The sequence below is a fragment of the Remersonia thermophila genome, chromosome 5, assembly GCF_042764415.1.
Source record: "Remersonia thermophila strain ATCC 22073 chromosome 5, whole genome shotgun sequence".
In the NCBI taxonomy this organism is placed as follows: Eukaryota; Fungi; Ascomycota; class Sordariomycetes; order Sordariales; family Chaetomiaceae; genus Remersonia; species Remersonia thermophila.
In genome coordinates, this window is record NC_092221.1 from 1,522,499 (window position 1) to 1,535,434 (window position 12,936).

General features: G+C 61.5%; 5 protein-coding genes across 5 annotated transcripts; 4 read left to right on the top strand and 1 right to left on the bottom strand.

The window, feature by feature from the left end:
• Nucleotides 1-1,191: 1,191 nt before the first annotated feature.
• Nucleotides 1,192-2,176, top strand: VTJ83DRAFT_5634 (uncharacterized protein; the record flags this gene model as incomplete). The annotated part of the gene is made up of 3 exons (XM_071012256.1): nt 1,192-1,246; nt 1,418-1,815; nt 1,961-2,176. 3 exons carry the CDS (start codon nt 1,192-1,194, stop codon nt 2,174-2,176), a joined length of 669 nt encoding a protein of 222 aa, XP_070865009.1.
• Nucleotides 2,177-3,199: 1,023 nt separating this feature from the next.
• Nucleotides 3,200-5,141, top strand: VTJ83DRAFT_5635 (uncharacterized protein; the record flags this gene model as incomplete). Its single annotated transcript, XM_071012257.1, has 3 exons — nt 3,200-3,234; nt 3,354-5,022; nt 5,130-5,141. 3 exons carry the CDS (start codon nt 3,200-3,202, stop codon nt 5,139-5,141), a joined length of 1,716 nt encoding a protein of 571 aa, XP_070865010.1.
• A 1,449-nt stretch (nt 5,142-6,590) lies between these two features.
• On the bottom strand, nt 6,591-7,521 carry VTJ83DRAFT_5636 (uncharacterized protein; the record flags this gene model as incomplete). The annotated part of the gene is made up of 5 exons (XM_071012258.1): nt 6,591-6,655; nt 6,716-6,979; nt 7,055-7,184; nt 7,348-7,360; nt 7,508-7,521. 5 exons carry the CDS (start codon nt 7,519-7,521, stop codon nt 6,591-6,593), a joined length of 486 nt encoding a protein of 161 aa, XP_070865011.1.
• A 779-nt stretch (nt 7,522-8,300) lies between these two features.
• VTJ83DRAFT_5637 (uncharacterized protein) lies at nt 8,301-8,828 on the top strand (the record flags this gene model as incomplete). The annotated part of the gene is made up of 3 exons (XM_071012259.1): nt 8,301-8,417; nt 8,484-8,609; nt 8,685-8,828. The coding sequence occupies 3 exons, from the start codon at nt 8,301-8,303 to the stop codon at nt 8,826-8,828; spliced, it is 387 nt and encodes a 128-aa protein (XP_070865012.1).
• Nucleotides 8,829-9,524: 696 nt separating this feature from the next.
• On the top strand, nt 9,525-12,928 carry VTJ83DRAFT_5638 (uncharacterized protein; the record flags this gene model as incomplete). The annotated part of the gene is made up of 3 exons (XM_071012260.1): nt 9,525-9,792; nt 9,865-11,938; nt 12,016-12,928. The coding sequence occupies 3 exons, from the start codon at nt 9,525-9,527 to the stop codon at nt 12,926-12,928; spliced, it is 3,255 nt and encodes a 1,084-aa protein (XP_070865013.1).
• Between the last annotated feature and the right edge of the window lie 8 nt (nt 12,929-12,936).

Genomic DNA, 12,936 nt, shown 5'->3' on the forward strand with positions numbered 1-12,936 from the left:
AAAGGTTCATCTACTGATGGATAGCATGACATGCATTTGCGGGCGTCAAGGGGCGGTTGGGTTCGGGTTTGTTTTTATCTCGTTTGTTTTGCTTTGGTAGGAAAGGAGGGGGTGGCATTGGTTAGGGGACCTGCTCGGTTTCTTTGTCATTCGTTTATTTTCTCTTTTGTCTGTCTCCCTCTTCCTCTAGGCTGATGTCATCAATGCAATGGTCGGTCAAAGCCACCTACCTACCGACCCTACTATACATCCCGACCGTTTGAACTTGGAGGGGTATATAAAGGGAGGGTCTCAGCTGAGCTGCCTAGATGAATAGCTCACCTGGAACCTGGATGCCCATTTCACAAAAAGAAAAGAAAAAAAAGTGTATCGCCAGGAAGAAGCTCTTGGGCAAGGGTTTTTCAACTTGGAAGCCAAACCCAGTTCTCTGGAAACCGTCCGGACGGCTTGGAATTCAACGTACACTACCTACCTACCTGAGGTCGGGTATTGGAGACAAGTTCACCTGCCACAAGATAATAGGTAACTACTGCGTAGTGTGAACGCAGTACGTACACACCAAATCCGCCTTCAAGGCAGACGGATTCCTGACCAATCACCGGCCATTCAACGTCATGCGGCTAGCCCGATGGCAAAATGATTGGTTCGCCCACCGTGCGAGACTTGACGGGATGAGGTGAGGACGCGCAAGCCGGCGGCGAGCACCGCCACACCCGAAGGCTGCTGCCTCGGGGTTAGCTGTGGGGAGGGGGATGCTATCATTCTTCTTCAGGCAGCATGATGATTTTTTGATTCAACAACCCTTCGGTCTGCTCTCTATTTTACGTGTCTTTTGGCTGGTTCTTGTTGTTCTGCCTGAGCTGCAGCAAGCCGCGGTCCCGGGTTGGGTGTCCAGGGGCTTGCCAGCCCGAGTCGCCACCTTGTACTATTCTACTATATGCACTCCCTCGGGCCGTTTTAACAGGACACATCACGCGGTTGCCTCTGTCCCGATTCGTCGCCTCAGAAGGTCCCGGGCCTTACACAGCATGCCAGCACCCCCTCGCCCACCCCTCCATTGGCCGAGACGAGGATTTTAAGGTTTCCCATCTCCGTCTTACCTGCGTCGGCGGTCCGTCCCGACCATCCAACACGGCAGGTACCTAGGTACATCCCTAGGTCCTTCTTACATCAGCAAACCGCCCCGTCGTTATGTCGCGAAGCGTCGCGTACGTATATGCCGCGGCCCTGGTGGCCTTGGTTGCGGGTATGTAGAAAGGAAAACAAGGCAAAAAAAAAAAAAAAAAAAAAGAAAAGACCCCCTGCTGCCTTTGTTTTGTTCATGCCGCTGCTGCTGCTGCTGCTCTGACCCTCCTCCCGAGTCACTGGTTGCGAATCCAAACTGACCCTTTGCCTTTCCCCCTCCCTCCTCACCCAGCGACCGCTTTGACCATCGGCTCCCTCCTCTCCCCCGACTGGGTCTCCTACACCACCCGCCTGCCTTCGGGCGCCACCGTGACGGACGCCATCGGCCTGCGCTACCGGTGCACCACCTCCCACGCCTCCAGCGGGCCGGGGCCGACGGTGGCATGCACGCCGTTCCCCGAGGCGTCCCGCCGCGGCGCCGTCGGCGGCCAGGACCCGTCCTTTGGCAGCATGTGGCGGACGGCCGGGTCGCTGGTGGGCCTGGCCGTGGTCGCCGAGCTGGCGGCGATCGTGGGGATCGGGGCGGCTGCGGCGGCGGGGAAGGCGAGGAGGGCGAGCGGGCGGTGGAAGGCGTTGAGCTTTGTTTTGGCGGGCGTGGCGCTTGTCAAGGTTGGCGCGCTGGCGGTGGTGGTGAGTCTTTTTTTTTTTTTCCCTCTCCCCTCCCTCCTTGCTTGCTGACTTCCGTATTGCCTTGCTTTGGCCTTGACCCCTCGTCGCGGATCTGGTGGCCGGTGTGGTATGGTGGGATGGCTGACGTTTTGCGTGCGCACCGCAGGCCTATCTCTTTGACCACGACGACCTGTTTTTAGCGCCGGGATACCGGCTGGATTCGGCCTTCTACCTGTGTGCGGGCGGCGTGGGAGTGACGATGCTGGTGGCGGCTGGCTTGGCCATCTCGGCGTTGGTGCTGCCGCCCGCGGACGGGTACGAGTTGCTCAAGGACCGGAGCGGGGTGGAAAGCTCCGGGCTGGGTGGATTCATGGAAGCGTAGACGCTTCGACGTGTTGCTGGCTACATGGTTGGAAAGAAATCAGGCGCTGGGTGACCTTTTTTTTCTTGATTGATATTACCTTGCATGTCTATAATCGACTCGGATGTCAATCGTAATGCCTACTGCGTACGTACAGGGTAGTCAGGTACCTTGGCTACCTTAGCTATAGTACATAAGACTTCACATGCCAAATCCTCTCCGGAGGTGGTCTGGGACCAAGGTTGTTTGTCGTATTCGTCATCCGGTCTAGGCAGGCATCGTGACATCATTCTTCTCTCGCCCCGCTTCGGTTGCTCAGTTGCTAATTAGTGTGGCCTTGCAGCTCGGTGCCTTTTTGCTCTACACGACAATTGCCATTCCTGGAACCATCGCGATCGTGTGCTACTTACGTAATACTAGTATTCGGGAGTTGGGCCAGAGGACCCAACTTTATCCGTGCTGTGCCGCCCGCCTACAGCGGGGAAAGCGGAAACCCTGATCCAAGCTGAGGGTTGTCTTTGCCAAGCCCCAATCCTGGGAGTTCCCGTTCGGGTCACGTCCCGGCTGCTCGTCATTTCCGCCCACCCAAAGTAAACAAACCGACGGGAGCCCCCCTGGGGATCTTGGACGCAGCTCCGCGAGCTCGCCGGGCTGCCGTGAAGGTTAACAGAGCCTGCTGGAGCCATTGAGGAGGGCCATTGAGGATATACTGTGTACGGCCATATGGCTGCTGTTTTTGTTTTCTTTTCTGTGTTGCTTTTCCCCACCGCTTCCCTTCGTCCCGGACGTTGGGGCCCTTCGTCCGCCATCCATCGGCCAAAAAAAGTGTGTGACTTGGCTGCGTGTCGCCCGGTCTTTGGCTTGGCTCCGAGACCCAATAAAAATACTAGTGTCGCGGCATCAGCCATCGTCAACACTAGGTTGATCTGTGCCTCGCGCCCCCCCCCTCGCGCCCGGTCTCTTTCCCCTGAACACCTCCACAACAAACTCTTGTTTTTCTAGGAAAAAAGTCTTGTGCGCCGACACCGCGCGGGCCAGGTCACCATGTCGAGTCGATATTCGCTGCGGCAGACGCCGAGGTAAGTCCTGGGTCAATATCTGATGATCCTCCCTCCGCTGCCGTGTAACCGCTCGGTTTCCCGCCTCGTCTCTCTTTCTGCGCTCTGTTTTCTTCCTCCCGGAGCCTAACACGCGACAGAAAAAAGGAGCTCTTTGACGGCATGGTCGAGACCCCCGTGCGTCGTAGCCTTCGCCGCAAGACACCCGTTGCCGAGTCCGACCCCGAGTCCACGTCGGCCTCCGAAGCCATGGAGCCAAAGCTGAGGTCGCTGCGCCAGCGCGGCGCTCCCAAGTTCAAGGAGCACCTGGAGGAGTCGACGCCCCCTCCGGAGTCGCCCGTCGAGGCCGACGCCAAGGCGACGCCCGTCAAGGCCAACGGCAACGGCCTCGCCAAGGCCAACGGCAACGGCCTCGCCAAGGTCACGAGCAACGGCAGCGAGTACCCGGAGGACAAGATCATCGACGGCTGGAAGCCCGGCACCGACCCCAAGATCGACCACTCGGGCCAGTACGAGTTCGGCGGGCCGTGGTTCGTGTCCGTCATGATGATCGGGTTCCCGCTCCTCATGTGGTACATGTGGATCGGCGCCACCTACTACGACGGCCTCTTCCCGACGCCCGAGCCCGGCCAGAGCTGGGGCGACTTTGCCCGCCACCTCGTCCACCTCGTCTACACGGGCGCCTTCCCCCACGCCAGGGCCTGGCTCATCTACTGGGTCTTCTTCGTCGTCGAGGGCGCCATGTACTGCCTCATGCCCGGCGTCTGGGCCTACGGCAAGCCGCTGCCGCACGAGGGCGGCAAGCAGCTCAAGTACTACTGCTCGGCCTACACGTCCTTCTACACCACCATCGCCCTGGTCGCCGCCCTGCACTTCACGGGCGTGTTCCCGCTCTACACCATCATTGACGAGTTCGGCCCGCTGCTGAGCGTGTCCATCCTGTCGGGCTTCCTGGTCGCCATCGTCGCCTACGTCTCGGCCCTCGCGCGCGGCGCCCAGCACCGCATGACGGGCAACCACATCTACGACTTCTTCATGGGCGCCGAGCTGAACCCGCGCATGTTTGGCATCCTCGACTTCAAGATGTTCTTCGAGGTGCGCCTGCCGTGGTACATCCTCTTCCTCATCTCGCTCGGCGCCGCCGCGCGCCAGTGGGACCGCTACGGCTACGTCTCGGGCGAGGTCGGCTTCCTCGTGCTCGCCCACTACCTCTACGCCAACGCCACCTCCAAGGGCGAGGAGCTCATCGTCACCACCTGGGACATGTACTACGAGAAGTGGGGGTTCATGCTCATCTTTTGGAACCTGTCGGGCGTGCCCCTCAGCTACTGCCACTGCACCATCTACCTGGCCAACCACCACCCGGACGAGTACCGCTGGAGCCGCTGGGCCCTCGCCCTCCTCTACGCCAGCTACCTGTTCGTCTACTGGGTCTGGGACAGCTGCAACAGCCAAAAGAACCGCTTCCGCGCCATGGAGCGCGGCACCCTCATCTACCGCAACACCTTCCCCCAGGTGCCGTGGCAGACGATCCACAACCCCAAGGTCATCGAGACGGGCCTGGGCGACCGCATCCTGGCCGACGGCTGGTACGGCCTGGCCCGCAAGATCCACTACACGTGCGACACGTACTTTGCCGTCACCTGGGGCCTCATCACGGGCTTCAAGAGCCCCTTCCCCTGGTTCTACCCCGTCTTCTTCACCATCATGATCGCCCACCGCGCCTGGCGCGACATCCACCGCTGCCGCGAAAAGTACGGCGAGGCCTGGAAGGAGTACGAGCGCCAGGTGCCCTATCTCTTCATTCCGGTATGTCCCCCTTGCTTTTTCTTTCTCTCTCTCTCTCTCTCTTTCTTTCTGTCTTTCCTTGCTTTGTGCCTCTCGAGGGAAAAAGCTGCTAACAAGCGTGATGACAGTACGTCATTTGAGATGACGGTCGCGTTCTTGAGGGGGAGAGGGGGAAGAATGCAGGCTTCGGCCGGCGTTCTCTTTCCTTCTTTGGGTGGGCTGTGTTGGTGCAGCCGTTTTTTTTTTTTTTCTTCTTTTTTTGTATTTTCCTGGAGCAACAGGATGGGGGGAGGAGGAGCGCCATGATGGAATGGATGGGATGGATGGCTGAACGACTGCGATCACGAACGAAATGCGAGTACTGGAGGGTCGGGGCGTGGAGAGGTGGCCAAAAAAGGGAGGGAGGTGTAATTTCTGGAATGGAAGGGAATGGCATGGGATGGGATGGGTGGGTGGATAATTGTTTGCGTCGTTCAAGCAACGGCGTACGGATGGGAATGGATTCGGAGGCGCGGCGGTCGTGTGTGTCGGTGGGCCTTGGTTATAGCTTGGGCTGGCTGGGCCGGGAGCTACCTCCCCTCCCGCCCAGATCTCGTCGAGATCTCACTGTTGACTAATCTTGGGCGTGCTGGATTAATATCGATGGTTTTGTCGTTTCGAGCTTTCAACGTGGTTTCGGCCGCCGGCCTGCTGTGGGGTGTGACATGGTTGAGCTATGGACTCATCGCGGGTGGATGGGTGACGGGATGGGGAAGGGAGTGGAGAGGCGTAGGGGAGACCAGACGTGAGAGGAAGCATTACCAAGTTGGAGCATGGCAAACCTTTCTTGTCTCCACTGCGCAATCACGTAGGTTCGAAATGCCTCATGCGGCTGGTGCGCATGAAGTGCGGTCCAGCGAGACGCAGTTGGCTCCAAGCTTGGGGTAGGTATAAGGTATGCCGTCGTCTGTGGATACAAAGACGAGAGCTGTTGATCGAGCTACCTGCGGAACCGAGGCAGAGCCTAAACAAAGGAAGACATCGCGGCCAAGATCCATCCAGCATGGGCATGGATTCTCATGCCTTGGAAACAGCCACATCGCGGGGGAACATGGCCGGCCGTCAAACACAGGGTGCGGGACGCGGAATCTGTAAAGCAACCATTGCCAACCTAAACTTACAATCTCGCCCATCATCCTCGTCTATGATGAGATGAGAAACCCAAAGACCCCCCGCGATGAGCAACCATGTGATGTGACAAGAGTACATGTCCCGAATCCCGCAAAGCAAGACCATTACCCAACCCTGTGTCCGAGATGCGTCGCCGGCTCACTCTGCCAGGCCCAGCACCACCCCGCCCAACCGTTCCTGCGTGCCTCCCCTCCATTCCCAGGTGTGCCTGTGTGTGTTGTGTTGTGTGTGTGTGTGTGTGTGTGTGTGTGTGTTGTGTGTGTGTGTGTATGTGTGTGCGGGTTGGCTGGTTCCGGCTTCCCAAGCGCGGAACTGCCTTATGCATTTGCATGTCACGCACGCGCGGCGTGGGCTGGGCATGGTGTACATCTTATCGACCCACGTCGGGCCGCGCGTGGCAGAAGACGGTGGGGCGCTTATTAACACGAGATGTTGAGCGTGGCCTTGGAGTTCATGAGCAGGGCAACGATGAGACCGTACAGACCTAAACAGCCAGGTTAGAGAACAACGTTGCTAGAGGCTGCCGATTTCCATGGCCACGTACCCAAGACTTCAGCGAAAATGAGAATCAGAATCATGCCGACGAACAAACGGGGCTGCTGGGCGGTGCCGCGCACGCCAGCATCACCGACGATGCCGATGGCGAAACCGGCCGCCATACCGGCGAGACCGACGGCCAGACCGGCACCGAGCTGGATGAAACCCGTGTAGAGCGCGTAGCTGTTTTGTGTAAGGCCGTCCGAGATCAGGACCGAGACGACGAGGCCGTAGATGCCAATGATACCGGCCATAATGACGGGGACAATGTCTGCGCAGCTGGGTCAGCGATGCCGCAATCCGTAGCCACCCATCATCTCCGGCCGGGGCCTGGAGGGGATCGTACTCTTGACGATGAGATCAGGCCGCAGGACACCCATGGCGGCGATGCCGACGCCCGACTTGGCCGTGCCGTAGGAGGCGCCAAGGCAGGTGAAGACGATGGCTGCCGTGCAGCCCATGGCGCCAAAGAAGGGCTACAAATCGACCGCGTCAGCATGCACACGTAAGACGACAGGCGATGATGGCGGCTTGGCGCGACTCGGAGCCGACGCAGAGTCGATCCGGTGCTGCCGTCGACGGCGCCGTTGTCGGAGACTCGGGTGGGAATCAGCGGAGCAGGGCAGGCCGAGCACTAACCGCATACACGGGGCTGGAAACAAAATCATTGTCAGCAAGAGTCGCAAAGGATCACAGGAGCTGCCGCTGCAGGGCCATTGATGGCTGGGAACCGTGAAAGACGTCGGTGGGTGGGTGGGAAGAGGAGGGAGGGTGCTCGCTTGGACCGCGGGTCACGTACCAGTAGTCCGTCATTGTGAAAGTTGGTTGTGGGAGGGGGGGAGGAGCTGTGAAGGCTGAAAAGAGGGGTTGTGCGAGTTCGTCTGGTGGAATAGAATGGATGGCGAGATGGAGCAGTGCGTTCCCGAGCTCTGGCGTGATGATGTCGATGGGTTGTTGAAAGATGGAGGTTGGCTCGGCGAGGTGTTTCTCGGAGGCTGACGGTTGTTGTTGGTTGGCTGGCTCCACGCGCTGAGTCCGTGCCTTGCGAGCTTTGCTTGGCGCTGCCTTTCCAGCGCTGGATGGACCTCATCCCATTTCCCGCGCGGCCTCTTGGTTCGTGGCGCAGATTTTCCTCAGCCACACAAAATCTCTCCTCCTCACAACACAACACCGCCACAACCGCCCCACAACCATTATCGCAATCACCACGTGATCCTTCGATAACAAGCCGAAGATTATCCACAGATCAGGTAAGTCTTGGCTTCCTTTTTGCATGGTTTTGCCTCTCGTCACCGCCCAAAGTTTGCGCTCGACTCTTTTGCCGTCGGCGCAAATTCTCGAGAGAGCTTTCCCCAGCACCATTCACTTCATCATCGTCGTCGTTCGTGATAGCGTCCCAACGTCGACAATCTCCACCACCCCAGGGCGAGCCTCCCGCCGTGAACCCTGGTGTCAGCATTCTTTTTGCGGCTCACCACCTTTGCACGTCGCTCAATCGGCTGACCGAAGCAGTCGACCGACTGTCTGAGAAGCTCGACCACCGCGAGAACTCTGCCAACGCCAACTCCGACCCCTCCTCCACCAACACTGCAATGGCGGACCAGAACGAGTCGCCTGCCTGGCCCAAGGCCGAGGACCCCGCGCTCGTCCAGGAGCTCCTGGACTGCGTTCAGCAGGCGAGCCACTATCGGCAGCTCAAGAAGGGCGCTGTACGTTTTTTTTTTGCTTCTGTCGCCATTGTGATGCATCGATCGGCGCGACTAACCCATGGGCAGAATGAGGCGACCAAGGCTGTTAACCGCGGTACTGCTGAGCTCGTCATTCTCGCGGCCGACACCCAGCCTCTGAGCATTGTCTTGCACATTCCCCTCATCAGCGAGGAGAAGAACGTTCCCTATGTGGTAAGTAGCCTCTCTCTCGATCCCGACCAAGCAGCTTGACCAGAGGACCCCAGAGCTGACGGTTCCTGTTCGCAGTACGTTCCCAGCAAGGTGGCTCTCGGCCGTGCCTGCGGCGTGTCCCGCGCCGTCATTGCGGTCGCCCTTACTTCCAACGAGGCCTCGGATCTCAACTCCAAGATCCGCTCCCTGCGCGAGAAGATCGAGCGTCTGGCCATGTAAGACGGTCACGAGCAGCAATGCATGTGTGGTAGGAACCGGAAGGGAATGCTAGGTGGGATGGTCGCGATGGCGATAGGACTAGGCCTAGCGGGTTGACCCGTATATACCAGAGGCTCGGAGATGGGGCATAGATCCTGCCGTCCATGGTATGTAGCCTGGGGGACCTAGGTACCTTAGCTATGGGAAATGATATCGGAATCCTTGACGATGTGACACTCGATGGGGCCCAGGGTTGGGGTTGTAGCCGAGCTGCCGTGACGTGATGACGTGGGGTGCAATGTACCGCCGGCTATTGTTGGGCGTCCAGTGCCAGGTTGAGCTGCACCCCACACTTTAGACATCATCGGCGCCGTCAGCGCTGGTCCCGTGGGCATTTATTGGGAACCACACAGGTCCCCTCCGGCCCCGGCGTCGGGACCCGAACCTGAGATTCCTCAGGACCCAGTGGTTCTGAGCGAGTCGTAACTCACACTGCCTTCGGGGACCCTCTGGGACTTTCTGGATTGAATGAAAAACACACAAACGAAAGACTGCTTCTCCAGGAGTGAACTCCGCAACCTGGAAGGGTTGTATCCACCCAACCCGTCTGTTGCTCCTCATAGCTCATAGCTCTGGACTCGGAGGCTTGGTACCGTCAGCGTCTCTCAAACCTTCCGAGGCCGGGAATCACGACACATGATCGAGGTCTCCTGAATCATGCCGGGACTGGCACGCAAGGTCATCATCTGTGCCGCCGTCGACGGCTTGGTGTTGCACCCGTTCGGCTCCCGCAGCGGCGGCGGCAGCAGCAGCAGCAGCAGCAGCAGCAGCAGCAAAGACCAGCAAAACTCACACCGCCTCGCGTCACTCGCCCCCGTACGCATCCGCTACGGCGACGCCGCCATCTCGCCATGTTCGCGCGACCCCACCAACGGCCCGGCTTCGTTGGCGCCCAACTCGTCCTTTGAAGCCTTCGGCATCGTCGGTAAGTCGAGCTCGATCTAGGACCTAGCCCTGCTGCCTCTGGCTCTCTGACACGCTATATCCTCCTCGCCAGGTCTCCTCACCGTCTTCCGCAAGAGCTACCTCGTCTCCATCACCCGCCGCCAGCAGGTCGCCCAGCTCCGTGGCGGCCTCCCCGTCTACGTCATCACCGAGGTGGCCCTGACGCCATGCACCTCGCAGCACGAAGCCGAGGAGGCGGTCGCCAAGACGGCGGCGGCGCTGCGCGCTGCCGCGAAGGGCACCGTCGAGGAGGAGGAGAGGCGATTGACAGCCGGCGCAGCCGGGGACGGAAGAAAAGGGGCTCGGAGCGAGGAGGGTGGCGCGTCCACCTCGGCGCCGGGAACGGCCAGCGCGGATGAGACGGGGCCTGATACGGCGCTGGGGGGCGATGAAGTCGGGGATGACGTGGAGGTGGCGAGCGACGTTGAGACGGCCGCGACGGGTGCAAAGAAGAGCAGCGTTGCGCAGGACGTGATTGAGAAACGGGGGAGCTATGGGAGGTTCGCGCAGAGGTGGTTTAGCCGGTCGGGTTGGGCGATGGATCAGAAGAGGATGCTCGGGCTGAGCGCCGACGAGGGGTCTGCTGCCGTTGCCGCCGCTGCTGCGGGCGGGAGCAAAGACGCCGCGGCGAGGGGCGGTGCTGCGAAGACGGCGTACGGCGACGCCCCCGACGGCAGCGAGGCCGCCATGAACCTGCTCCCCAAGCTCCTGCGCACGACGCAGATGCTGTTCGGCTCGAGCAAGACGTTTTACTTCTCCTACGACCTCGACATTACGCGCCGGCTGGCCGACAGCGTCCGAGCTCCCTCCAGCCCGCCGACGCCCCTTCACTCGCGCGTGGACCCCGACTACTTCTGGAACCGGCACATGCTCGAGCCTTTCATCTCCGCCGGCGTCGACAGCCTGGCGCTCCCGCTCATGCAAGGCTTCGTCGGGCAGCGGACCTTTGTCGTCGACAGCCACCCGCCGCAGGTCGACCATGACGCCGAGGGCCACAAGGAATCGCTCGAGCTCAGCCCTCTGCCGTCCCGCGCGGCGTCCCCGGTGCCATCAACTTCGCCTCTGCCCATAGACCGGGTCGCCGCCGCCGCCGCCGCCGCCGTCACCGCCGTCGCCGCCGTGGCTGCTTCTACGGCGTCCCCGCCCGAGCCCGGTCTGCGCCCGACCGAACGACGCTACGACATCACGCTCATCTCGCGACGCTCCGCCAAGCGCGCCGGGCTGCGCTACCTACGCAGAGGGATCGACGAGGAGGGGAACGTGGCCAACTGCGTCGAGACGGAGCAGCTCTTGTGCCCCACCGAGCTCAACACCGGCGGCGGCGGCGGCGACGACGACGACGGCGGCTCCCGCATCTACTCGTTCGTCCAAACCCGCGGCAGCATCCCCCTCTTCTTCACCCAGTCGCCCTACTCGCTCAAGCCGGTGCCGGTGCTGCGGCACTCGGCCGACGCCAACCTTGCGGCGCTGCGGAAGCATTTCGCCGGGCTCAGGCGGCGGTACGACGGGGCGGCCGTGCTCGCGGTCAACCTGGTTGAGAAGCACGGCGTCGAGGCCCCCCTCGGAGACATGTACGAGCAGACGGTGCGGCGGCTGAACGAGGAGCAAGCGGACGGCGGCGCGGTCGGGTTTGAGTGGTTTGATTTCCACGCCGTGTGTCGCGGGATGAAGTTTGAGAACGTGGCTCTCCTGCTGGAGAAGCTGGGCCGGCAGCTCGAGGGCTTCGGGAGCACCGTTGCGGTGGCGGCGGCGGCGGCGTCGACGCCGGCCGCGGGCGCGACGGACGAAGGCCCGGCGGCGCCGCGACGGCTGACGCCCTCGGCGCGGCAGGCCGGCATTCTACGGACCAACTGCATGGACTGCCTGGACCGGACCAACGTGTGCCAGAGCAGCTTCGCCAAGCACATGCTCGAGGTGCAGCTGCGCGCCGAGGGGTTCGACCTCGCGGCGCAGACGGACCAGGAGCAGGCGTGGTTCAACACCCTGTGGGCGGACAACGGCGATGCCATCTCCAAGCAGTACGCCTCGACGGGCGCCATGAAGGGCGACTACACGCGCACGAGAAAGCGGAATTACCGCGGGGCGCTGACGGACGCGGGCCTGTCGCTGACGAGGCTGTTTAACGGGTGAGCGGAACGCCCGCTGCTGTCGATTTCAAGGCATGTTTGTTTCTATGCTAACGGCCATCTGCCTGCGCGTCCAGCATGTTCAACGACTTTTTCCTCCAAGCCAGCATCGACTTCCTGCTCGGCAACGTCACGGCCCTCGTCTTTGAGGAGTTCGAAGCCACCATGATGACCAAGGACCCCGCCGTCTCGATGCAAAACATGCGCCAGCAGGCCATCGACCTGTGCCAGAAGCGCGTCGTCGCCGACGAGGCCGAGGAGCTGGTCGGCGGGTGGACCATGCTCACGCCGCGCGCGCCCGACACGGTGCGCGGGCCCGAGCTCGAGGAGGCGGTGCTCCTCCTCACCGACGCGGCGCTCTACCTCTGCCGCTTCGACTGGGACCTGGACAAGGTGTCGTCGTTTGAGCGCGTCGACCTCGCCCACGTCCGCAAGATCCGCTTCGGCACCTACATCACCTCGACCATCTCGCCCACCCAGACCGACGAACTCCGCAACGTCGGCCTCGTCGTCGAGTACCAGCCCGGCGCGGCCGACGTGACGCGCGTCAACACGCGCTCGCTGTCGTCGTCCATGCCGTCGCCGCCGCTGCCCGACGAGCCGGCCGCCGCCCCCGCCGCCGCCCCCGCCGCGGCTTCGGGCATCGCAGGGTTCCTCTCCCGCCGGCCCGCCGGCCCCGCCCCTCCGCCCACGCGCAAGATCGCGCTCAAGGCCCTGCACAGCCAAACCTCGCTCGCCGACCCGGCGGGCGGCCAGAAGCCGGCGGAGCCGGGGGCCGTGACGCAGCTGAGCGAGCTCCAGCAGGTGGTGGTGATGGCGAGCGAGATCGAGCGGCTCGCCATGCGCAACCAGCCGCGGCTGGCGGGCAAGACGCCCGAGGAGGCCGATCTGCTGCACAAGGGGGACATCATCTCCCTTGCCGAGGCCAAGAGGAACACGACGATCTTTGAGCAGCTGGGGCATGCGGTCAAGAAGCTGGTGTGGGCATGAGTGGGGAC